The sequence below is a fragment of the Heteronotia binoei genome, chromosome 8 (assembly GCF_032191835.1).
Source record: "Heteronotia binoei isolate CCM8104 ecotype False Entrance Well chromosome 8, APGP_CSIRO_Hbin_v1, whole genome shotgun sequence".
NCBI classification, from domain to species: Eukaryota; Metazoa; Chordata; class Lepidosauria; order Squamata; family Gekkonidae; genus Heteronotia; species Heteronotia binoei.
This window is the reverse complement of record NC_083230.1, coordinates 73,138,275-73,163,317: the sequence shown is the minus strand read 5'-3', so window position 1 is coordinate 73,163,317 and position 25,043 is coordinate 73,138,275. Positions and strand designations below refer to the sequence as shown.

Here is a 25,043-nt window from a genome sequence, read left to right as displayed (position 1 = left end):
CCTCCTCCCCAAGGGAGGAGCCTCAGCCAATGGAGTAAATATTTTGCTCTGTAGCTCCTCTGTGATTGAGCAAGCCTTGCAAAGCAAGCTGTTACGTGGAAGGAAGCAAAAGGGAGGGAGAAGGAAGCAGATGACAGCCAATTGCTCAGGGGCCTGATAGGAGCCCTCTAAGGACCTGATTCACCCCCCCAGCCACGTTTGCCACCCCTGTTCTAGTGGAAGTTATTGATACAGAACTAAACCTTTCCTTGCAAATATGTTCTAAGCCTTGACTGCAAGATGCTTATTTAGCAACTTAAGAAATATGGTACTGGCCTATCTGGGCAATTTGCCTTTCCCTCCAAAATTTCTCCCAGGACCTGGCACAGTGATATCAGAGCCCAGGGAAAGATTTCCCCCTCTAATACTAAGTATTTAAGGTATTCATAGAACTTTGTAACAATATATTTAGTCCTGTCCCCTAGGTGCTAGGGTTAAGGACTCAGAGTTCACAGCTGATGCAATACTTTGAATACTCACATGCACCTCTGAATTCATGTACCGTATTTTTTGGTCCATAAGGCGCTCAGGACCATAGGACGCACTTTCCTCCTGGGGGGCGATCCACTGCCTCCGTTTCTAATCCCGGCGCTTCCCCCACGCCTGCCTGCCTGGATCCAGCTTCTTCCAGCAAGCGCTGGGATTGCTCCACGCTGCCCCGACTGCAAACCCAGCGCTTCGCGAGCGCCGGCTGCGGAGGGGGCAGCGTGCTTCCTCCATGCCTGTCTGCCTGGCTCCAGCTCTGATGCTTAAAGCAAGCGCTGGGATCGGAGGGTGGAGGGAGCGATCCTGGCGCTTGCTGTAAGCATCAGAGCTGGAGCCAGGCAGACAGGCACGGAGGAAGCACACTGCCCCCTCCGCAGCCGGTGCTCGCGAAGCGCTGGGTTTGCGGTGGGGACAGCGTGGAGCGATCCCAGCGCTTGCTGGAAGAAACTGGAGGCAGGCAGGCGCGGGGGAAGCGCCGGGATCGGAGGCGGAGGCAGCGGATCCCCCCCCCCCCCCCGAGGAAGGTACCTTCGCTCCATAAGATGCACACACTTTCCCCTCCACTTTTTTGGGAGGGGAAGTGCGTCTTATGGTCCGAAAAATATGGTACTTAAATGACACACTATGTATGTGGCATGTCAAGATGAATTGGGATTTAAAAAGTACGAATGTCCATCTTTCCAACGAGAGAGTATCAAAGTAAGACAGCCCTCTCCATAAAATAATTCCTCTAAAAAGATTATACACAAAAGGTTCCATTATTGCAGATACTGGTAATTTGCATCTGAATTTAAAATTCAATCCTAGGGCTCCTCTACCTTTCAGGTAAATTGGCTATGTAGTAAACATTACCACATTTTTACATTCTTGCATTAATTCTCTAACCATCACTACTTCTAAAAAGCAAGGTTATTAATTTTGTACCGAACTGTATTTAGTGTAGACAGAACTGTGGTTATTACATCTTTCAGTAAGAAACACAATGGACAAATTAGCCTAGCTAGGACCAACCAAAATTCAATGCTTTGAAGTAGGGAAGCTTGCAGTTATAACTAGCAGCCAGTAAGAGGCACCAAAGTCAGCAGAACTGAGCTCCCCGTGTTGGCACAGGCAAGCTGTTCAGGTGCCCTGTTAAACAGAGATCCAAGAAAGAAATAAGATTGGGGGTGGGGAAACCAAGCCTCAAAATATCTCTGAAGAAATAAAGATGCTTTTGACCATTTGGTTAAACAAGAGATTGAGCCTTATCTGTGAATAAAGGGAAGACACTAGTCTATGCTGGTTACAGAAATGTGCTACGTCAGTGGTGGCAAACCTATGGCACAGGTGCCAGAGGTGGCACTCGGAGCCCTCTCTGTGGGCATGTGCACTCCCTCACCCCACCCCCATGCACGAGGCTCTGGAGTCATATCTCATTGAAGCTCCTCTTCTCCCCAAACTCAGGCTCCTTTCCCCAAATCTCCAGGTATTTCCCAACCCAAACCTGGCAACCCTAACTGGGCCTCCTTCAGAGAGACAACAGGGCATGCCAACCTTTTTGAGCTCATGGGCACCTTTGGAATTCTGACATGGGGGGTGGGTGCAACCACAATGCAGCCTCCAAGCACAACACACAGAGGAAAACTCCTTGCAGGTGTTCCTGCAGTTTTAGGGAAGGGGTTAGATGGGACCTACTAGGGCAGGGGTGACCAAACTTGCTTAATATAAGAGCCACATAGAATAAATGCCATATGTGTGAGAGCCACCAGACATGAACGTCAGATTTCTGAGAGAAGGAAGGAAGGAGAATAGGTGGGGAGGGAGAGAGAGGTGGAAAAAAGCAACTTGAACTTTAAATGCGTTCTTCAAGCCACTGGCTGGCTTGGCTTCAAGAGCCACATGATGTGTGTGAAAGAGCCACATGTGGCTCCCGAGTCACAGTTTGGCCACCCGTGCACTAGAGAGATGTCAGCTTCACGTTTTCATGTGGCCAAGACCTGGTAGCATTTCATATTTCCACTGACAATGTGCCACTGACAATGGCGCACAGGGTCAAGAGCTTGGGGGTACTACTTGAGCCTGCCTTAACCATGGAGGCCCAAGTAGCAGCCACTGCTAAGTCCGCATTTTTTCATCTTAGGTGGGCGAGGCAGTTGGCTCCTTTCCTGGAGCAGGATGATCTGGCAACAGTGATCCATGCAACGGTCACCTCAAGGTTGGATTACTGTAATGCCCTCTACATGGGGCTGCCCCTGTGCTGAACCCGGAAGTTGCACCTAGTGCAGAACGCCACCGCTCGGCTGTTATTAGGGCTCCCTAGACAGGAGCATATTCAGCTGGGCCTCCGGGGACTGCACTGGCTGCCAATAATATACCGAGTCCAGTACAAGGTGCTGGTTATTACCTTTAAAGCCCTATATGGCCTAGGACCTGCCTACCTTAGGGACCATCTCTTCCCATATGTCCCCCAGAGAGTGCTACGATCCGGCTCTAGAAATCTGCTTGTAATCCTGGGCCAAAGGAAGCCTGGTTGAAGTCAACTAGGGACAGGGCCTTCTCAAACACAGCCCCTTGCTGGTAGAACCAGTTACCGGAAGAGGTCAGGGCCCTGCGGGACATTGGACAGTTCCAGAGGGCCTGTAAGACAGTCCTCTTCCGGTTGGCCTATAACTGACTGGCATTGAAACATTGAAATATTTTGACGGAAGACTATAAGATAGCACACTGAGATTGATCAATGTATTGATATATTAGTTGTTTTAATTATGTAAATTATTATTGTATTTTAATTCTTGAATTTTATTGTTAGAATTTTTATGTTGTGAGCCACCCTGAGCCCGCTTTGGTGGGGTAGGGTGGGATATAAATCAAATAAAATGAAAATGAAATGAAAATGAAATTTCAAAACTGTTGTGGCATGGTCCAAGCTGAAGGGAAGAAGAGAGCATGAGTGTGTGGGGATAGGGGAGAGACCAGGACCTTGTATCAAGCATTTTTTTAAAAGGGATGTGGGTTTATTACAGGAAATGTTGGATCCCACTAATCTGGCAGAAACAGCAGCCAGGATCGCCTGTGGTTTAGGAGTGGAAAGGGAGGAACTGCAGGCTTCCTTGCTTTCAAATACAATGCTTCTGATAGCAGTATCTGAGCAGAGCTCTTTCAAGCTACAGAGACCATAAGGCAAATTGTTGATAAGCTGTTTTTGAACTGTTGCACTGCTGTTCTTGTTTTCCAGAGCATCCCTGACAAGTGTTTGCCCAGCTGCTGCTTAACGATTGCACTGCTGAACAACTCTTACTGTTAAAATTTTTTTCTGAATTTTCTAAGGGTAGCTGTGCTGGTCCATAGTAAAACTAGATTGAAGCCCAGGGGCACCTTAGAGACCAACAAGATTTGGGAAAGGGGGCACAAGCTTTCCAGCATTAGAGCTCACTCGATTAGATAAAAGGAGCTTTGACACTCAAAAAACTTGTTCTCTGAGGTCCTGCTGGACTCCGATTTAGCCATACAAATCAGTTGACTCCTTTCATCAACTTAATTTATTAACTAATATCATGTATCCCCTGCCTTTCTCCCCCAAAGGACACTGAAGTGGTTTGACACACTCTTCCCTTCTCTTTTATCCTCACAACGAACCTATGAGGCGGGTTAACTCAGAGTATATCACTGGTCCAAGGTTTCCCAGCAAGCTGCCAGGGCAGAATGGGCATATGAATCAGGACCTCCCATATCTGATTTGGACACCCTAACCACCAGCTCCTACTAGACACACTATATTTTAATGTATTCTTTTTTCCTAATGGCAAACTAGAATGATGTTTATAAGAGGAAGAAGATGATGATATTGGATTTATATCCCGCCCTCCACTCCGAAGAGTCTCAGAGCGGCTCACAATCTCCTCTACAGACTTAACCACTACACCAAACTGGCTCTCCCATAATGTATGTTACATGTTCAAAAGTAAATCAGATGGACAGGAACACTTCTGGGAAAGGCATGTTCTCAGTTTAACCCAGACTTGAAAGCAACAGACCAATGAACAGCCTCCATTTATTGCCTTATGACACTCTCACCATCAATCTCCCATTTTGACATGTTACTATTTTGTTGGTTTCCTAAGCAAATGCTATCCAGACCAAATGTTCTTTCAGTTTGTTAATTTCACTATGAGTTGTTTTTTCTAACTAAAACCTCAGTAATCAGGTTAAATTGCCATGTTGGCACTTGCGATAAATAAGTGGGTTTTGGGTTGCAGTTTGGGCACTTGGGCCCTAAAAGGTTCGCCATCACTGTGCTAGGTGTTACCAGAAAAGCAGGCAGTTTATAGAATCCAACAGTCAACTGATCAATCAGCAGAAGAGACAAGTGCCATGCATCCATAAATAATGTCTGCACAAGATACTTTCAAGACTTTTTACTTCAACTAATTAGTGTAATTCCACTGTTGGGATAAAATAAGTTTAAACAGAATCCCTCTGCAGACACCCTGAAGGAACAAAACATCCCCTTTTTGCTCAGCCGCCCTGAGCCTGCCTTGGCGGGGAGGGCAGGATAGAAATATAAAGTTATTATTATGCTTGCTTTGGGGAAAAATTTTGTCAAATCTAACCAATTTTATTGAATTAAAAATATAAAATGCATCTTGTGTAACTTCTATATCCTACAGAATTGTATTACTGGCATATTATGGAAGCCTATTTGTCTATCTCAGAATGTTCTCCTTATCAATCCAATCTCATAATTTCCAACATAAATGTGCAGCATACAACTTGCCCACCACACTGAGTAGGCTGACTGGACAATAATTTGAAGAGTCACATCTTACCCCTTTCTTATGGAAATATAAATGTCTGGCTTTTCTATAAGCAAATATATCCAGTAAGAAGTAGATGCAAACTATGTTTTCCTGTACAATATATATAACCTGAGGAATAACCCGTATTTGCCAAATACAGAGTGAATGAAGAGCCTCAGACAATGGTTAAGAACATCTGAGCAGTATCTCTTTGCATAATGCTGGTTTTATGGAAGCAAGTACAGTAGTGCATCTTCCTGAGTTACAGGTTTTACATGAGGAACTTACATTAAGGTTTCCAATTGTGTCAGCATTGTGTCAAGTTCCAGGAAGACAGTACTTAACATGGTTGGGAGCCATGGTTTGTAGAGATGGGAATAAACCAGAAAAGTGGTGATTTGGTTGGTTCATTTGATTTCCTGAACTGTTTCATGGTTCATTTGCTTTGGGAGGTGCAGAACAGCCCCCTCATGAGTCAGAGACACTGAATTCACTGGGAGTCTTCAGCAGGCTCTCCTCCACCCACTCTCCAAGTTTGGCAAAGATTGGATTTGGAATGTCCAAATTATAGCCCCCCAAAGCAGGTGCCCCCAGGAAAACGCAGCTTCAGCTCTCTCATGACAGCTAACGCCTCTCTTCATGCTGCAAAGTGCGAGCTCTGCAGTTGGTTCCTAGAACAGCTATCAAGCCTATGGGTGTTTCTAGGGCTCTCAAAAGTCGATCCCCAACATTGCCTAGAAATTGACTGAATCAGCACCAGGCAGCCCTGCAAACGAACTGCAAAAACAAACAATACACAGAAAAAAAAAGTGCTTCATTTTTGGATTGGGACAACACAATTCCACGAATCAGTTTGAAATGTAGCACAAATTGGCCTGATTTGTGCATGAACCACAATTCGTTTATTGGTTCATGCCATCTCTAATGGCTTGCGCTATGTTTTCGCATGATTTTGAAGGTATGAAATTAAGCTACATTGTGATGGCTGCCGCATTACCAACATAACAAAAGTTGTATAAAGTCCACCCAAAGCTCATAGTGCATGAGCCAAAATGGAAGGAAAACCTGTCACTACTTAGGTATTGCTTTTCTTTGCATTCAGAAGTGTGCAATGAAGTCACACTATATTTTAGCTTGTCGCTTCCTGTAAACCACACTGCAAAGAATATATATATCTGAGAATCACACTATGTTTGAATTGCTCAGAGTGCCCATCTTGTGTGCCTGTGAACCAGAAAATCCAGAGTTATTTCTCCTTGTCAGTCCCTTCAAGCTTTTTAGAAACTCTCAGTAACTCTACCAAATCATTCTACCAAATAACTCTACCAAATCACTCAAAGGATAGGGGCAGGTGGGTTGTGATGCCACAAATGAGCTCATCAGTAATGTGTATGACTAACTTCTGCTGCAGACTGGAAGAACTGGCTCACCACTGCAAAGAAGATTAACTGAGAATGCATTTAATGTACTTCCATGGCAGTTGCATGTAGATTAACAGATCCTATGAGATGGAACTGTACAAAGACTTGTGAGTAGACAAATGGGAGAAATATGAAGGTCCAAATCTATGGCAGTATGGAGAAGAGTGTGCTATGAAGAGAGAAAAGGGTGTGTGTGAACAGGAGTGGATTTAGGTAGAAATGCGGTGCAGAGAAAAAAAGGAAAAAGTGTTTAAACAGTGGCTCTCTTGATGTAATAGAGGTGTGATGGCACAGGTAAAAAAAGCTGTTTTTCCCCCAAGGACTTCTTCCAACCTTTCAGTGGACAACTGCAAAATTTGGCAGAACTCAGGGAGAAAGAGATTCCTCCCCCTCCTCACATTCAAAATATATAGAGCATGGAAGAATTAGAATTTCATTCAGTTTTTCCAATGGAAATTTTGGGGAGCACTGAAATACTTAGAAATACTTTATTTTGGAATCAATGAAAATAATTCAGACAAGACTTTCCTTAAGCAACACAAATAGCATGGTAAATGTCTTGAGGACTTCATTTTCAATTTTTCTGATGGAAAAACTGGGACAATTTAGAGAGCACTGAAAAGCCTCCTTGAAGAAATATGGTGTGTATAAATATTTTATTTCCTTTTGGAATAAGTGAAATGTGCTAAGATAAAGCCTCTTGAGAAGACTGTATCAAATGCAACAGTAAATTTCCAAGTAGTTATGTACTTCTAATCCAATGGCCTTGAAGCATGTGTGACTTAGTAGTGCATTGGAACATTCTCAAACAACCACTTATAAATCAGTTTCATGAATCATTGTCTAATAATGACTACGACAAATCTCTGTGCTGCACACCTCTACATAATCAGATCATACAAAAACTGCTTTGAAATAATGCTTCTGTTTCCTAACTTTATTATATTCCTAAATATGGTGATTGATTCTGAAGATGAAAGTACTTTACTACTAGTATCCTTCTGGCATTCACTACTATTAATTATGTACACTCTTTTATTAGACAGTAAAGATTGTACTTATAAAAATAGCTTTTGGAGAGTGACTTCCAAATGTTATTACTAACAGCCAAAAGCCAGCAAGATGTACCAACTGCAAGAAAATTCTGTTTTAAAAGATATAATTTCCATGCATGCATTTATACAGTGAAACTATCCACTTTGCATTTTTCATTTTACCCTACCATACATTCCCTGTTGCTCTAAACTAAACTACCAAACACAGTAGGTTTAAAAAAACAAAACAAAAGCACAGCAGCATTCAGATTACCATTCCCAGACCACTCTAATCTCCCTCTCCTTGTTCATACTTCCTCCATCACATTTCAAATATCTTTTCTCTTCTCCTTGTTCTCTCTTAAAACTACCTTTCATCCCCACTCCAGCTTTGAAGTGTGAGAGGACTGAGAAGTTACTGTCAGGAGACCATGATGGGTTCAGGATGGGAGGAAGAACCATGAAGACCAGAGAGTAGCCACAGCTTAAAAGATAACAGACCCATGAACTTGCACACTGGCTCCATTAAAAATACGTATTTGCTTGCAGCTATATGGGCTACCAGAAAAACTCCACCACCACCAGAAATGAAAGATTTCACCTTCTAAAAGGGGCCCAAAGACTTTAATATTAGTAAACTTATTACTTACACTGCCTATTGAAATACCTTGTAGAAGGTTAACATCTGCAAGGTTGTGTGGGATAAGGGATTTTGATATTCATAATCTAGTTGAAGTCAATAAGAGACCATAAGAATTTTATTTCAGATATGTGCAAAGATATCTGAGATATAGCAAGTACAAGGAAGATAGAGTGAGTGTCCTTGGCTGGGATGTGCATTTAAATCTATCTTCTTGTTCCTTGTTTCCTCTAGTTCTTGTATTTCACTTAGTGTGAAAATTCCTTTCTCCCCTAATGTTTTCATTTAATTGCAACTTCAATTTAAAAACACACATGGGTGACTAGGCAAAAACAAACATCCATGTACCAAGAGTGCAGAGACTTTAAAAACAAAAGCAGAGCTTTTTTTGAACAGGAATGCATAGGAACACAGTTATGGCTGGCTTTGTATCAGGGTGTGTGGCCTAATATGCAAATGAGTTTGCTGGGCTTTTACAAAAAAAGCCCTGAACAAAAGCATGGTACTCACTATGGTATCTCAGAAAGTACCTGTGAGCTTAACTACATTGAGAATTCATGGTTAAGAACATTAGACACCAACAATATTCACATTCATCACTGCTGCTCCAGACAAACAAGCAGGGACAGTGCAGGTACTACAGCAACCACAGGACCATGAAGCAGTGGTACCAAATTTCCTGGTTAGAATTTTTTTTTGCGCTTGCATTTTATAACACATTTTTGTCACTACCACTAATACTACTAAAAACAGTATTTGCAACTGCCCTAAAAAAACAAAGCTAACTATTATTGCAAAAGACTGTTGAGATTCTCTAGGTGGGGGAGGGGAATAGTCAGAAAAGAATAACCCCTGCAATGCACTAGAACAGGGGTGGCCAACGGTAGCTCTCTAGATATTTTTTGCCTACAACTCCCATCAGCCTCAGCCATTGGTCATGCTGGCTGGGGTTGATGGTAGGCAAAAAACATCTGAAGAGCTACCGTTGGCCACCCCTGCACTAGAACAAAGCAGCAGACAAGTGCACCTTTTAGACCAACTAAGTTTTATTCAGAACATAAGATTTCTTACATTCTGTGTAATGTAAGCCATGTAATACACATTGCTGTCTGTACTTCTTTTCAATTTTTAAAAAAAGTATAGGTAGTCCCCTGTGCAAGCACCAGTCGTTTCCAACTCTGGGGGGATGTTGCATCAACACATAAAAAACATTCAACTGCACTTTCCTCAGTTCTGTCAAGTATTCCATAAAAATAAATATCTAGACCACAAGTCTTCACTGCAGGGGACCAATCAAGAATCAATGTTTTGTACCCCTTTTAAACATCAGTTATCTCAACCTTCAAAGCCACTTTCTCTACTCAACACCAGCTGTTCACATTTTAGTTTGGTAACCCAAGATTTCTCAATGAGTTCCATGTTCAGGTCTTCCACTAAACAACGCACGCACAGCACACTTCAAGAAGAAATGTCTTGCAATGAAGTATTAGGTCACTATTAACAAGATAGATCAAGTGGGTAATCATGGTGGTCTGAAGCAACAGAAAAGTCCAGTAACACCTTTAAGACCAACGAAGTTATTCAAGGTATAAGTTTCCATGTGTTTTACACACACCTGTTCTGTGTGTAACACATGAAAGCTTATATCTTGAAGAAAACTTTGTTCGTCTTAAAGGTGCTACTGGGCTCTTACCTTATGCTATTAACAAGAGTTATTTTAATGAGTTATTTAAAAATGTTTTATCTGGGAAGCAGGTATCATCTTAAGTTAAGAATGCAGCAATTACATAGAAGAAACTGCAATACCCAGTGGCAGCAAATGTGGTAGATGAAGGAAAGCAAACATGCTCACTTCAGAGTTTTGAGTGACGTTTCTAAAAGAAAGCAAAAAGCACAAACGACTGTTGAACAGTCCATAACAAAGCTTCCGAAAGGCTAGTCCAAACTTCATTTTCAGCACTGACAGACTGATCCGATACATTTTTTTCTTAACTAAGAAAGCCACTTAGTTAGGGGACATTTATTCACAAGTAAGAATGCACAGGATTCGTAGCTCTGGTTGGCGATCAGCCTTCCACGTGGAGACCTGAATACCGGACAAGAGTAAATTCCTAACAAGCTCCGGCTCGGGGCCAACAGCTACACATCGTGCCTGGTAGTCCGAAGTTATGCAGACAGGAAACCCGTTTGCTAGGAAAGACGCCGACGAAGTTTAGGAACAGAGCTATTCAACATCACTAGGAAAGATCTGGCGAAGGCCATGAACCCCCACCAACGGGGAACATATTCAACCCCGACTTCCTGCAAAGGTTTCTTGCCGCCTCCCGAAAGCAGTCACCGAGGCTCTCTCTCCACGTGCAGGCACCGTCTCCTCCCCGCCCCCGCCATGACAAAACATGGCGCCGCCCCCCTCATAGAAAGCGGGAAAACTCTATCACTCCCTCGACGCTCACAGGATACAGCCCTCAGTACTCGGCCTGCTGTCCCACCCCCCTTTGCCCTACCAGAGAAGAAACGAGATGCACTGCCGCTCACCCGGCCCACGGCAACAGTGCCGCCAACGCCGCCTCCTGCTCTGTTCCTGACGGCGAGCGGAGTTGTCTCTCGCTCCTCATCGCTTGAGAAGTCGGGCTGCGCTGCGGCTCCAGGCGCGTTGCGGGCGGTAAGATGCTGGAGGTAGAGCTGCACATAGACGTCTTTACGCTGCTCGCCGCCCGGCAGGCTCACATTGTTCGCGATCAGCTCGCTCTTCAGCTTTTCCTTGGTCAACACCGACGGGTCCTCCAGGAACTCGGGCATCGCCAGGCTCGGCCTCTGTCGTCGCCCTCCCAGGAGATAGCGAACAGAGGGAAGCGCCAACAAAGAGGAGGGGGGTGGGAGAAGGGAGGAGAAATAACCTGCCCAGCACCCAACTCCTTTCCAGCGCGCACAACGAGCCGCTTTGCCCGCTCACCAATAAAGCGCTCCCAGATTGGTCACCGGAAACACAAAGGCGCTCTCCTATTGGCTCTGCGGCTAAGAGGAGCGGCGCGCGGGTTCCCATCAGAACTGGAGCTTTGCGCGAGCTCTGGTTACGCAGTTTAAATTCAGCTAGGCGGGAGTGGAGCCTGTGCCGCGAAAGTGGTTTCCTTCCCTCCAGATGGAGGGCTCTGATGGACAGGAGGCGGAGGTAGAAAAGAGGTGGCCGTGAGGAGCGTTCATTTCTCTCCCATACTTTGTATAGCAAAGGCATTTTTGAGTGGAGATTACCAAATTATTTGTTCAGAGACTGAGGAGAGAGGCCGGTAATGGGGGTGGGGGAGTCTTGTTCTCAGAGACTTTGTGGAGTAGGTTTCTGCTGTGAGGAGAGAAGCATGTGTAATCCTTGTTCACAATAACAGGTTGTAGCTTGTGCTTTAATAAAAACTGTCAGCAATTTTCTAGAGCGCGTTGTGGGTGGTATTATTTCATGCCAGAGCAGCATCTTTTGGTGCCATTCCGATAGTTCTTGGTAGGGTTTTTGTTTTTGCATAAAAATACTAGACTCACTGCATAGAACTCCTACATGTACTTTCCCCATTTGTGTGAACCAGAACTTTAAAATGTGTAGTCACTGAGTGACTAGTGTTTCTGGTTATGCAAAAAGAAACAGATGGCTTAAGCGCCGGTAACAATTTTTAAAAACTTTTAAAAAACAAAAGGCTACCTTGTGCCTTTGGTACTGCTGAACAACGCATAGATTGGGGAGCATAACCTCCAGCTTTATCGAAGAATGGCTTTCAGTATCTGCATATACAGATGCTTGTTATGTAGACCTTGCACACTTTATGATTGGCAGGACATAAAATGAATCCGACTCTTCACCCTCCTTACCTTGCTTCTGCAACTCTTTTTTTCTCACATACACAAAACAAGGGTGAATGTCTGTGTGAAAATCCCTAATCTGTTATCTGCTTCACCCAACTAGTTTGTCATAATAAATTTGTTTGCAGGGTTTGGTTTCTATAAAAACCTCTTCCCTCCATAAAGTTCAGGGGAAAACCAGCTAAAATATTACGTGTGATAATTCTAAAAAACTTATATCCTGAATATCTTGTTGGTCTCTAAAGTGCCACTGGACAGATAAAATCATGAAAGTTGGGGGCAAGCTGCCATGGGAAGTAATTTAAAGCGGGTCTGGGTAAAAAACGGATCTAAATGGATCCTCGTGAATTCATATGAGTTTTACATTAAAACAAATCCCAATCACCATCATGCAGTAGAACACAGCTTAGACTGCGGATTTGTGCTTTGGAAACATGTTTTTCCACTGTTGTGGTGCCACAAATTTGTGGAGGCATGATTTCTCTGTTACTGTCTATAGTCTGAGACATGGTCTACAGCAGGGGTGGAGAACCTCTGTCCCAAGGGCAATATGCGACTCTTGAGGTCATTTGGTGTGGCCCTTGGGGATTGCTGGGCTGAACCGAGCCACGTGGCAGCCGCTCTGGGGCCTGGCTGGCCAGTGAGGATCATGGGGCTCAGCCACGCTGTGCAGCAGCCTCCCCAGGGCCAAGTAGGGATCACAGGGCCCAGATGTACTGTGCAGCAGCCTCCCTGGGGCCTGTCTGGCTGGACAGAATTGCTGCGGGGCCTGGAAAAGTTACTGCCACAGTTCAGTTTGCACTTGATTATCCCAGATGGTGTGGCTTAATATGCTAATGAGTGTGTGACCTAATATGCTAATATTTGGGGTTGTGGTCTAATATGCTACTGAGTTCCTGCTGGGCTTTTTCTACAAAAAACCCCTGGACCTATGCATTTGCCTAGGGCAGCGGGCTGTGTGTGTGTGTGCGCGCGCGCACCAAATTAGGCTCTCCCCACATTACTTCAAATAGAAAAACAATTATTTGTATTAATTTTGCCAGCCTGAATCGTTCTCCCTTGGCGGAGCACTGTTTTTTTAAGTTGATATTTTTTTTGTGGCCTGCAAATGATGTTATAAATATCCATATGGCCCTTGGCAGAAAAAAGGTTCCCCACCCCTGATCTACAGCATGATGGTGCTTTGATTTCATTTCAGCGTAAAAATCATATGAATTCATGAGGATCCATGCTTTGGAACCCTTTTTTCGCACGGATGTGGTGCCACGAATCTGTGGAGGCATGATTTGTGTGGTGCTGTCTATAATCTAAGACATTATCTGCATTATGATGGTGGCTTTATTTCATTTCAGTGTAAAAATCATGAATTCATGAAGATCTGTGTAGATCCGACTTTTACTTATTTCCATTTAAAGCAGCCATCAAAGGAACTGTTCAGAATTAATCCACTGATTCAGGAAAACCAATTAATTCAGCAGTTTCTTGGCTATCCCAGAATGCAGGGAAGATTTCAATTATCTTTCTGCTTCAAAAACTCACATAGAATACTCTTACCCCTTCACCTTCATGTGTTAACAGAACAGAAAGTTTTTGACATGTGGATACACTTAATATGCATCTGCAGTCTGATCATTGAGATGACACCCTGTGTCCAATCACATAGTTCCTCCAACAGAATGGCATTCCAAAGGGTGTGGTAGTGGCAATTTCCAATGATTCACCTCTTGCTGCAGACCCTCACTGTGCATCTCAGTGCTGTTCATGCTGTTCCACTGACAGTTACAAGGAGAATTTCAGGGGACTACCACAGCAGATGGAAATGGCAATGTTTCACTCGAAGTCGATGGATGTTTTGATAATTAACAGCACTGAGGAGGTTACAAAGAATTATGTTAACTAAAATATTTATATCCCATCTTTCCTACTATCTACAATTGCTTAGAGTGGTTTACAAAAAAGTACTGTACAAAATAAAAATGTCAAAACAATTTAAAACACAAAGAACCTGTCCAAATGTGCCAGTGGGGTGTAGTGCTTAGTGTTATCCTAGCATCTGGGAAACATGTTTGAATCCCTCCTCTATTATGGAAGCTTGCTGAGTAACCTTGGGCCAGTCACACATGCTCAACTTAATGTACTTCACACAGTGAAAAGATAAAATGGCAGAGGACAATGTAAGTTGGGGAGAAATTATATGAGGAAATAGATATATAATTTATTTGCTTAAAAATGTGTTATGTCACCTCTCCAGGAACCTGCCCAAAGTAGCTTCCAAAATAAAAATAATAGAAACAAAACATTTACATATATTAATTAAAATCCAGCAATGGAAAAAAATAAACCCAGACCAACATAAATACAGAGACTATAAAAACAAGTTCCCAGAATAAAACTGTGTTTTAAAAAAAAACCCAATCCAATAATTAAATGTGTAGGTGAACAGGAATTTTGACCTGGTGCCTAAAACAGAACAACCTAGGCAACAAGTGTCTCAGGAGGAAGGACATCTCACAAATGAGGTGCCACTACTTGGAAAAACCCTGTCTTGGGATGCCATCTGCCTCACCTTTTTAAAGGCACATGCAGCAGTCCTTGTGAGGCAGATGTTAACTGGCAGGCTGGATAGCATTGGAGGGGGTGGTTCTTCAAGTACCCTAGCCTCAAGCCATGTAGGTCTTTTATCTAAAAAACAGCTCTTTAAATTATGCCCAGAAATAAATAGCCAGCGCAGATCTTTCAGCAGTCAAGTGATATATGTATTAATCCCTGGCAATAACGTGGCTGTTGCATTTTGGACAATTTTCAAAGGAAACCCTGTGTAAAGGACATTACAATAATTTAACCTGGATGTACTCACTGTGGATAGATCACGCTTTTCAAGGGATGGCAGTAGCTGGCATATCAGCCAAAGCCGATAAAAGGCAGTACATGCTACGGAGCAGATCCGGCTGTAGGTGACAATCAGCAATATCCTTAAGCTACTAACCTGTTCCTTCAGAGGGACATAAGAACATAAGAGAAGTCACATTGGATCAGGCCAATGGCCCATCCAGTCCAACACTCTGTCACATAGTGGCCAAAAACCCAGGTGCCATAGGAGGTCCATCAGTGGGGCCAGGACACTCGAAGTCTTCACACTGTTGCAACCACCTTCAGAACAGGTTGACTCCTCAGTGCTTAAACAGCTTTGTTACTATCTAGCAGCACCTCAATTTTGGTGTGAATTGAACTTCAGGTTATTTATTTGCCCTCATCTACCTGGTTACAATTTCCAGGCACCTGTTTGGGACTTCCAGAAATCCAATTTCCCAAAGCACAGCCAGGTACAAAAAAAAAATCCCTATTCAAATGCCATTTTAAATAGGAAGCCTTTACAACGCCTCCAAAATCAGGCTAATGTGGCTCCCAATACAACAGTGCAATCTTAAGCAGAGTTAGACTCTTCTAAATCTATTGAAATAAATGGATGTAACTTTAGAATTATGCTGCTAATAGATTTAAAGGGGTGTATGATCAGAACAGAACTCCAAGAGGATTTGAGGTAGGGCAGAGATTTATACTGGGAGAGATGGTCCTTCAGATATGTGACCAGATGGCTGCTTTATATGCTCTGCAAAGCTATGCAAAGTCTTAACTTGCCTCACATTCCAAAATAATTCCAGATGTGGAAAGCTGCACTCTCACAGCATTGCCATGATAGAGCACAGTATCAAACAAATTACTGCTGATCTACTGGAACTGCCAAGTATACTGTTAAAACAGGTAATTGAATTTGTCGCTTTGTTTGTTTATATATATGTACTATATATATATTGTAAATAGTGCTATTAAGGCTGCAGTCCTATGCAGGTTTATGTGGGAGTGAGCTACACTGAAATCTCTGTGTAGTTATTCCCTGTTGAAAAAATAGCTGAGCATCTGCCCAAAAATGTGAGGCATGCTGAACAGAGAGGAGAGCCAAAAAATATTCCGTGCAGTATCCTTCTAGAATCACTGAATTTGTAGAAAGAGAAAAAGATGCCCTTTAATGTGAAAGAAAAAATAACTTAGATATTTATTAATGCTAGTTCTTTTATGAGATTCTAAATATAAACATCATTTGTTTTACACTGTAAATGTAACTATTGTATTGAAAAAACAAGAAACTGAATCAATATTTTTCTCCTTTGGGTGTCTATGAAGGCCATCCACGACAAATGCAGGCTCTTAGCTCATAAGCTTTATGCCAGTCAGTTACAATGCATTTCAGACCAAACCAATACCTTATGTCTGATGGATGGATTCAGGAATAACATGAAAATACCATTTCATCTCATTGTAAAATGTCCTGTTTTTACTGACTAAATATTTTCAATAAGGTTGGAAAAGGAAGATACATCTATAATTGATGTTATCAAGAACAAATTAACAGCTCAGTCATAAGACATCCTGGACTTACAATGGAGTATGCTATTGTGCCAACATAGCATCACAAACCATGGTGTTATTATTATAGATTACATTGATCACAGGCATGGGTGATAGTGCAGGTGTATAGAAATCCTTTAAAATAATTTCAGAGCATGAACTAACATTCAGCAAAGAACAATCATGTTCATCTTTGATTCAGCAAATGGAAGACTCCTTCTATTTACCTATTTATTTCAGGAATTTTAATTATGCTTCTTCAGGGGAACCTGCCTAATATGGCTTACAAAATATAATAAAAGCATCTAGAACAGAGGTGTAAAACAACACCTGTCCTCACCCTTTAGAGCTCCAAGGCTGCCAAAGTTCCCTGATCTTTATGCCTTGTCTTTGCTGGCTGCAGCAGAAAGCAAAGCTGCAAGGAAAATGTGGAACAGATTATCCATTAAGGCCTCTGTGCTCAGATAGATGGGGCTCAGAGATCTTAATGGATAATCCATTCCACATTTTCCTTGCAACTCTTTCTGTGCTGCAATGTGTTTCAGTGGAGTGGAAATCAGTTTCACTTTTCAGCATTCCTTTAGCCAGCTTCCCGGCGTTGTGTCCTTGCAAGTAAAGGGTTGCTGCTTTGAGCCAGCTTGGCTCTCCTCAATTGACCTGACCTAGTGAGCACTCTAACCTGGAAACCCACAGCCAAAGGGGAATATTACACTGAAGAGCCATTGCCAATCTGAGTAGACCAGGGGAGGGGAGAAGCTTGCAATGCCATTTCATTGTTTTCCCAGGCTCAGAACATTTTATATTTTTAGTTTCTGCTGTGATCCTTGTGCTTTTTTGCTGGATGTTTTATTTTAAAGATTGCATTGCCAAATCCCACTATTCCCCCACCTTTCCATTTTAAACAAAATATTATAAGAGTTTTAAGCATGTTTGTATTTTTTAAAATAATATTCTTAAAGATATTAAAAATACCTTTGTGTTTGCCTGTGTCATTTATAAAATTTATATCTCCACTATGTCACATTACATTTTATGATACACATGTCCCTGCCCCACAAAATCCCATTTGTGTCAGATCCGGCTCTCCTAACAAGTGAGTTCAACATCCCTGGCCTAGAGCGTCCTTGGACCATATCTTACTTTTTGAGAAACAGGTTAGCACTTGGGCTTGAATTGCTTTCTCTGACATATGAAAACTCTCTCTACTTCTCTGCCCGTTTGGCCTAGTCACAGCAATCCATTCTGTAACCTCCAGCTTGGAATATAAATGGTAGTACAATGCAGATACCGGTGTATAGTGAAATTACAACAAGAAACAAACTGGTCAAATTAACACCTTCACACTAACAGCGTGTGTATAAATGTTCTATTTAGTGCAGCAAATGTTCTATTTAGTGCAGCAAACATACAAAATACAATGTACAAATACAATGTACAAATACAATGTACAAATCCTAGGGAGTGTGAGAGTTGAGAACTGGAAGCAGAAACTCTAAAGCAGCATGTGTTGATCTGTGTTTGAAGGAATATACTGTTGGTGAGTTGTTTGATGATAAGCACATGTGGGGAAAAGGGGTTGATTTTTCTGTTTTATATAACGAAATGTCTTAAAAATTAGCTCCGAAAGCATCATCAATGGGAGGGAAGGCTGATGAAGGACTGATGATGCGAAACCGTACAGAATCCTGGGGATATGGTTCCTTCTTTTCTCTCAGTGGAAATTTTACAGCCAAATGCCTTTAACTCCACCCAAACTATGGACTTCTGAAATATACTAAAGGCCTTATGGATATTGAATGGTGAAAAGAGTAACTGGGGGAGAAAGAAAGCAACTTGTGTGCTCTGGCTTTGAATAGCTGCATAGGATTTGTACATTGTGTTTTGTATGTTTGCTACACTAAATAGAATGTTTATACACATGCTGTTAGTGTGAAGGTGTTAATTTGACCAGTGAGTTCCTTGTGGAATATACATGGGGCTGCCCTTGAAGGTAACTTAGAAACTTCAGCTTTTGCAAAAGTTGTTTATTTCGTTTGTGCCCTGCCTTTTTCTCAGGGGCATTTAATATGGCTTACATCATTCCCCTCTCCTTCATTTTATTCCCACAACAACCTTGTAAAGTATTTTAGGCTGAGAGCATGTGTTCCAAGGCCACAAGCGAGCTTCCATAGTAGGGCAGATCTGGGTCTGGTGGACCCTAGGTGGACACTTTTAACCTCATAGGCAGCATAGAGTGTTATTTACACATAGCACCCCTACTGCAACAGTTGCATTGTGCTCCTGCTTGTTTTCAGGCACAACTCAAGGGTACTAGTTCAGCTTAACAGTTTTCTTATCTTTGGAAAGTTGCATTTGAATTCTGTAAGGGCTATAGCCTTCTGTTTTGGCACTGGGTATTTTCTTTGGCAAGATTCAGGAAATAATACAAGACTACCCTCTCCAGCAAACCTTTAAGAGTTAATCCATTATTTGCTGAATTTTATAGCTTGGGTTTCTGAAAGCTTTCCCATTTGCATGATGATCAGGTTTATGGAGTTTGAGTATTGATTGATTTTGAAGGCTAGTTTTTGTATTTACAAAAAAAATGTGTTATGGGGAACTGGGATTATGTTATTTTATTGTGACTTAATTATTTTATGAAATGCTATGCAGATTTTTGTAAGCTTTTAAAGAAAATTTAGGAGGGTAGAATTTTTAAATAAATAAAGTGTAAGCATTTCCATATAACTTGTTTGTTACTCATATCCTTTCCCTGTGATCAGAGAAAGCTTTCTGTAGCAATCCCACCAGTCAGCTCAGAAGCTCATCCCCATGTGACAGATTGGCTGCAGGATTGGGGGAATTGGTGTTGCTGGGTGAAGCCATGTTAATGTTTACTCTCATTTCTAATCAGTGACCAGACATGCAAGTGGGGAACACAGAACATCTCAATGTTTGTTTATAAGTAAATAAAAAGTAGAATTCCAAAAGTGGTGTGGCATTATGTCTGAGTTGAGAAGGGGAGAGTTAATACAATGTTGCTACTTTTCACTACATTTTAAAGATAAAGCTGTAACAGTTTTCTGTGCCAGAAATGCCAGAAGAAAAATCAATAGCATGGGGGTAGTGGTGGAAGTTCTAATTACACTATCGAAAACATCCAATGTGTTGTGTCCTGCATTTCACGCCTGAAATTACAACACAGCGGATGCTACGGAGGAGGCCAGTGGAAGTCCACTGGTCCCCGGATGTAGCTCCCAAACATGCCCCGCCTATTAAGATCTGTGGTGGGAAGTTAACCGGCCAGGATTGGACTTGGCCAGACTGAGGGTTGTTCCGGGGTATGTATATAAGCGGGACCCGGCCCGCGTGTTCTCTCTCTTGTAGTGTACTCGCAATAAAGTATGTTGCCTTCAACACGCCTCGTCACTCAGTACATTACACAATGTATGCCTGTAACATTTGTGTCATTTATAGTACAATCTGAAGCAGATTTACACCCCTAAATCCTTTGGAGTCAATGGATATAGAAGGGTGCAACTCTACTTGGGACAGTACTGCTAACTTTGCAAGTGAACACTAAGGTGTGTCTGCCTTGTTAATTTTTGTTTTTACACCTGTACTTTGAAATGGTTTACTTCAAGAAATCAGGATTTTCTGGCTCATAAACCAAATCAAGAGTAATTTCACTTGTGCAGCTTTTCATTCAGGGATAAGCTGAAGTTACTGGGGCTCCCTGTTCGACAAGAGTAACGGCCCATCTTCCTTGCATCTGACTTAAAACAGCCAATCACAATAAACAGGTTTTCTGAATTCACAAGAAAAATATTAGAGTTGACCACAGAATGGATAAATTCTGATTTAAAAAAAATATTATTTGGATTGTTTAAACTGTTTCTTGAGCTCCTGACACAGTGAACAGTGATGACTGAAACTCATTTGGAGAAGGTAGCTGATACGCTATGAACTGAAATTACCTGGACTATCCTTGCAGGTGCTGGCTTGCAAAACTTTAAAGGAACGAGATATGCAGACAAGCAGGTTTCTAACTTTCATGACAGACAGGCTCATAGAAAGAAGAAAGAAAAGTGAAAGGAGGGGGGGCAGGAACAGTTGAGGCAAGTGCTGTGTCACCTGAAGGAAGGCAGAGCAAAGTACAGTTCTGGGAATCAAAGGAATTGCGCACTGCCCTTCCTGAGCAACTGAAACTGGGGAAGGCCAATGCTAACCATTGCATGGTGATTGAGTAAAGTACTGCCAGGCGATTAATACTTAAGGCAGGTAGGCTCATTCAGTTTCTCTATTATATTCTGTTGCACATGAATGAGTCACTAGCTGCACAAATAGACTTTTTTAGAATCTTGTGTGAAAATGGTCTAAATTCGGTGTGTAGACAAAAGCAAAGTCGGGTTACGTCAAATCAGTCAAAACCCGCTTTCATCAGCAGCTGCTCTCCCTCCCCGCGTTCACTTAGCTGGGACCAATCGCCAAATTGGATCCTTGCTCTCCAGCAACTGTGTCCTAGTACTCGTTTGCTCTGTTTCGTCAAAGAACTTATCTAAGAGCTGGTACCTGAGTTTGTTTTCCTTCCCCCTTCCCGTCCTTTCCCTTTCTGTGCATGGGTATTACAGGGTGGCCAATTATTTATTTCATGTGTATCGCAGAAAGGCGGCGTGATAAAAAGAGAGACGGCTCTCTACCAACCAGCCTTTAAAAATAACCGGGTGAAAATATAGTTGAGAAAGGCAGTGAAACTTGAAAAGTTCTTTTCTTATTGGCTGAAGAAGGCCTAGAACTTGGAGAGGATTGGCTATTTCTTAGCTTCCCTGTGATAGGATGGATTGAGCTACATGCAAATTTGATTGGTAGGAAACTTTAAAATTCTGGAGCCCTTTATTAGAGGTAGAATTTATTTTAAAAGTTGCGAGAGCCTTAAGAAAAGTCATAGAAATAAGGAGCCAAAAGAAAGTGTTAAGTGGTTTAGCTGCAAAAGTATCTGTTATTTATTAAAATATCCACACAGGGCTTCTGCACTCTGGAGACAGAAATCTTAAGGAGAGTGTTCATTGTAAGGAATGTATTTTTCTCCTTTCCTTCGTTGACTTTATAAACTGAAATCTGTAAAAGAAGTATTTAAATAACAAAGAACTATTCTGAAGGAGTCCCAACGGATAACAACTTCATACTGTCTAATTGTGCACCAAAATCCTTCGTGATTTTCAAGGGATCGCAGGGTACACCTCCCAGTACTCAGTATACTTTAACTGCCTCATCTCGAATAATCTTGCTCCCCGCCCCCTCTCCATAGCTGGGCCAGACCCAGTATTAGCTGTTTACATTTGGTTGTTTTTGCTTTGTTGTCAGGTCGTAGAATGTTGTAAGCTTCTTCACGATGTCGAGGAAACATAAGGACCCAAATAAATCACTAATACAAAATTGCTAAAATAAAACGATGGAAAATTCACTGGCCTTTTTGTGCAATTATCTAATCAAAATCACATAGAGAAATCAAGGGAGGGGAGCTCCATACTTATCAGACCAGAGGACTAGTGAGAAGGTATTTTAAAACGTTTCCCTTCGGCATTAGGGTTTGTTTTTTTTAATGGGGGAGGGATAGAACTGTTTGAGTAAGCCACGCCCTGTCCATCATCTTACCTGTCTGCGCTGTAGAATTAACAAATGAAGGACTTCAAGCATGAATCTTCCATTTCATACATTATATTTCACGGAATGCATGTATAGCGGTGATCGAGCCCTTAAGTTGTAACATAGTATCCCTTTTGTATCACGCAAATGATAAAACAGCATGTATCTTGTAGAAACCGGAGAATGAGGGGGGTGGGAAGCCGTTTAGGAAAAAGTTTATATGACCCCGACGTGATTCGAACACGCAGCCTTCTGATCTGGAGTCAGACGCGCTACCGTTGCGCCACGAGGTCCTCGTGGCTTTTGGGGTAAGTAGATTTATAAAACTACATGAGTCCAAATCTTGGAGCCCAAGAATTATTCCCTAAATTCAACCACACTAGATAAAAGTTAGGGAAAATATAACTAAATTTAATAAATCTATACTGCTTTTGAGCCCCTATCTAGGCCTTTGGTCATTCAAACACAATCAGAAACAGTCCTCAATTCGGAGGGCGGATGCGAGATTTTCACACTCCACACTGTTGAAGAGCCGTGACAGAGCCTACCATTCCTTTGTGGGCGTTCTACGCGAGTGCTTTTTTCCTTTCTCTGGTAGAGGCTACCACCCTGATAAAAGCCTTCTGCTCCGATGCATCCGTGTGGGTCCCTTTTAACACCAGGTAACAGACTTGCCGGATCTCGCAGCACTTTCTAGCAATGGAAAAATAGTTCCCGCGGAATGATTTCAGTTGGATACTGATAGCTATTCTCCAGATCGCTGCCCTTTATTTCTTTCCTCCACCTTAGCCCCGCCACACTCCATACACGCCCTAAATTGTGACTTCCCTCAACTTCCTTTGTATTGGGTTACGTCATTGATATATTCTATCTATATAAGCTGTAAAGAGAAAATCTTTTACAAGTTGCTCCTCGTTAGTATAGTGGTAAGTATCCCCGCCTGTCACGCGGGAGACCGGGGTTCGATTCCCCGACGAGGAGAAGTTGTACTTTTTTTTTTTTTTGCGTTCTCAAGTGAAGCCCTGTCTCCTACAACTACAGTTATTGTTATTAAACAGGCTCAAGAAACATTCACCCAAGCAAGAGCTTGAACTCCGACCTCCAACTGACAGGCAGGGAAACGAACAAGTATTTTCACAAACACCCCTATGCAGAAGTACTCAAAATTTAATGGCGGCGTGAATGTGAAGTATTAAACTAAATGTTTGTTTTCTCTCTCCCAGGAAGTAACAGGTTTTTAAGTGTAATTAGAATTTAAAAACAAAGTTTGAGTCCAGTGGCAGCTTTAAGGCCAAGAAAGTTTAATTCTGGGTATAAGTTTTCATGAGCCTTCAGGCTTCAGTTATCTTCAGATGTGCATGCAGGTATTTGAAGAAGTGTGGAGACACACGAAAGCTTATACCCAGAAATAAACTTTGTTTAAAGGTGCCACTGGGCTCAAACTCTGGTCTATTGCTTCAGACCGACATAGCTGCCCACCTGCATTCAGGACTTTATCGTACCTTTGATCGTTCTATAAACGCAAAGAACTGAAGGATACAAAATAAAATCTGCCTTTAAGGAACAGTGAGGCAGCTAAGATTTATTTGTCCTTCAGGAGCATCGTAGCCATCTATTATGAGATTTTTATCCCAGCCTTCCTCTATAAATGGTTTCCCCTGCTTCTTATGCTTACAACGCCTGAGGTGCCAGTGAATCGCTTCACCACTGGTGACCTTCCTGTGGCTGAATGGAAATCTGAGCCTCAAAGACTCTTTCAGACTTGGCTTAGAATGAGGTACAAAAGTTTAATCACAAATGCTTAAAAAAATATGCAGCGCCTTTCAATTTAATATTGAATACCTAGAACAACAGCGCTTCAATTTTTGCTGTGAATTTTATTCCTCCCCTCTCTATCCCTCAATTGTCAATATTGGAAATAAGTAAAGGATCTACACGGATCTTCATTAATTCATATGATTTTTACACTGAAATGAAATAAAGCCACCATCATAATGTAGATAATGTCTTAGATTATAGGCAGCACCACACAAATCATGCCTCCACAGATTCATGGCGCCACACCCGTGCAAAAACAGGGTTCCAAAGCATGGATCCTCATGAATTCATATGATATTTATGCTGAAATGAAATCAAAGCACCATCATGCTGTAGACCAGAGGTGGGGAACCTTTATTCTGCCAAGGGCCATATGGATATTTATAACATCATTCGCGGGCCATAAAAATTATCAACTTAAAAAAACAGTGCTCCGCCAAGGGAGAACGATTCAGGCTGGCAAAATTAATAAAAATAATTGTTTTCCTATTTGAAATTATGTGGGGAGAGCCTAATCTGGCACACACACACACATGGCCTGCTGCCCTAGGCAAATGCATAGGTCCAGGGTTTTTTTGTAGAAAAAGCCCAGCAGGAACTCAGTAGCATATTAGGCCACATCCCCTAATGTTAGCATATTAGGTCACACACTCATTAGCATATTAGGCCACACCATCTGGGATAATCAAGTGCAAACTGAACTGTGGCAGTAACTTTTCCAGGCCCCGCAGCAATTTTGTCCAGCCAGACAGGCCCTAGGGAGGCTGCTGCACAGTACATCTGGGCCCTGTGATCCCTACTTGGCCCTGGGGAGGCTGCTGCACAGCGTGGCTGAGCCCCATGATCCTCGCTGGCCAGCCAGGCCCCAGAGCGGCTGCCACGTGGCTCGGTTCAGCCCAGCAATCCCCGAGGGCCACACCAAATGACCTCGAGGGCCGCATACGGCCCTTGGGAC

General features: G+C 42.4%; 1 protein-coding gene and 2 non-coding genes across 6 annotated transcripts in view; 1 reads left to right on the top strand and 2 right to left on the bottom strand.

The window, feature by feature from the left end:
* TMPO (thymopoietin) overlaps positions 1 to 11,424 on the bottom strand; it is a 31,229-nt gene extending 19,805 nt beyond the window's left edge. For 3 of the 4 annotated variants that reach the window (XM_060245219.1, XM_060245221.1, XM_060245222.1), the window contains exon 1: positions 10,931 to 11,421. In XM_060245219.1, coding sequence (XP_060101202.1) covers positions 10,931 to 11,194 — 264 coding nt within the window. In that variant the 5' untranslated portion in view covers positions 11,195 to 11,421. Of the gene's footprint in view, positions 1 to 10,930 lie in introns of all 4 variants that reach the window. The other variant, XM_060245220.1, reaches the window with a different exon arrangement.
* Positions 11,425 to 22,491: 11,067 nt separating this feature from the next.
* TRNAW-CCA (transfer RNA tryptophan (anticodon CCA)) lies at positions 22,492 to 22,563 on the bottom strand. The gene has a single exon. It is a non-coding gene; the product is annotated as a tRNA-Trp (tRNA).
* A 616-nt stretch (positions 22,564 to 23,179) lies between these two features.
* On the top strand, positions 23,180 to 23,251 carry TRNAD-GUC (transfer RNA aspartic acid (anticodon GUC)). Its single transcript has one exon. It is a non-coding gene; the product is annotated as a tRNA-Asp (tRNA).
* The last annotated feature ends 1,792 nt before the right edge of the window (positions 23,252 to 25,043 follow it).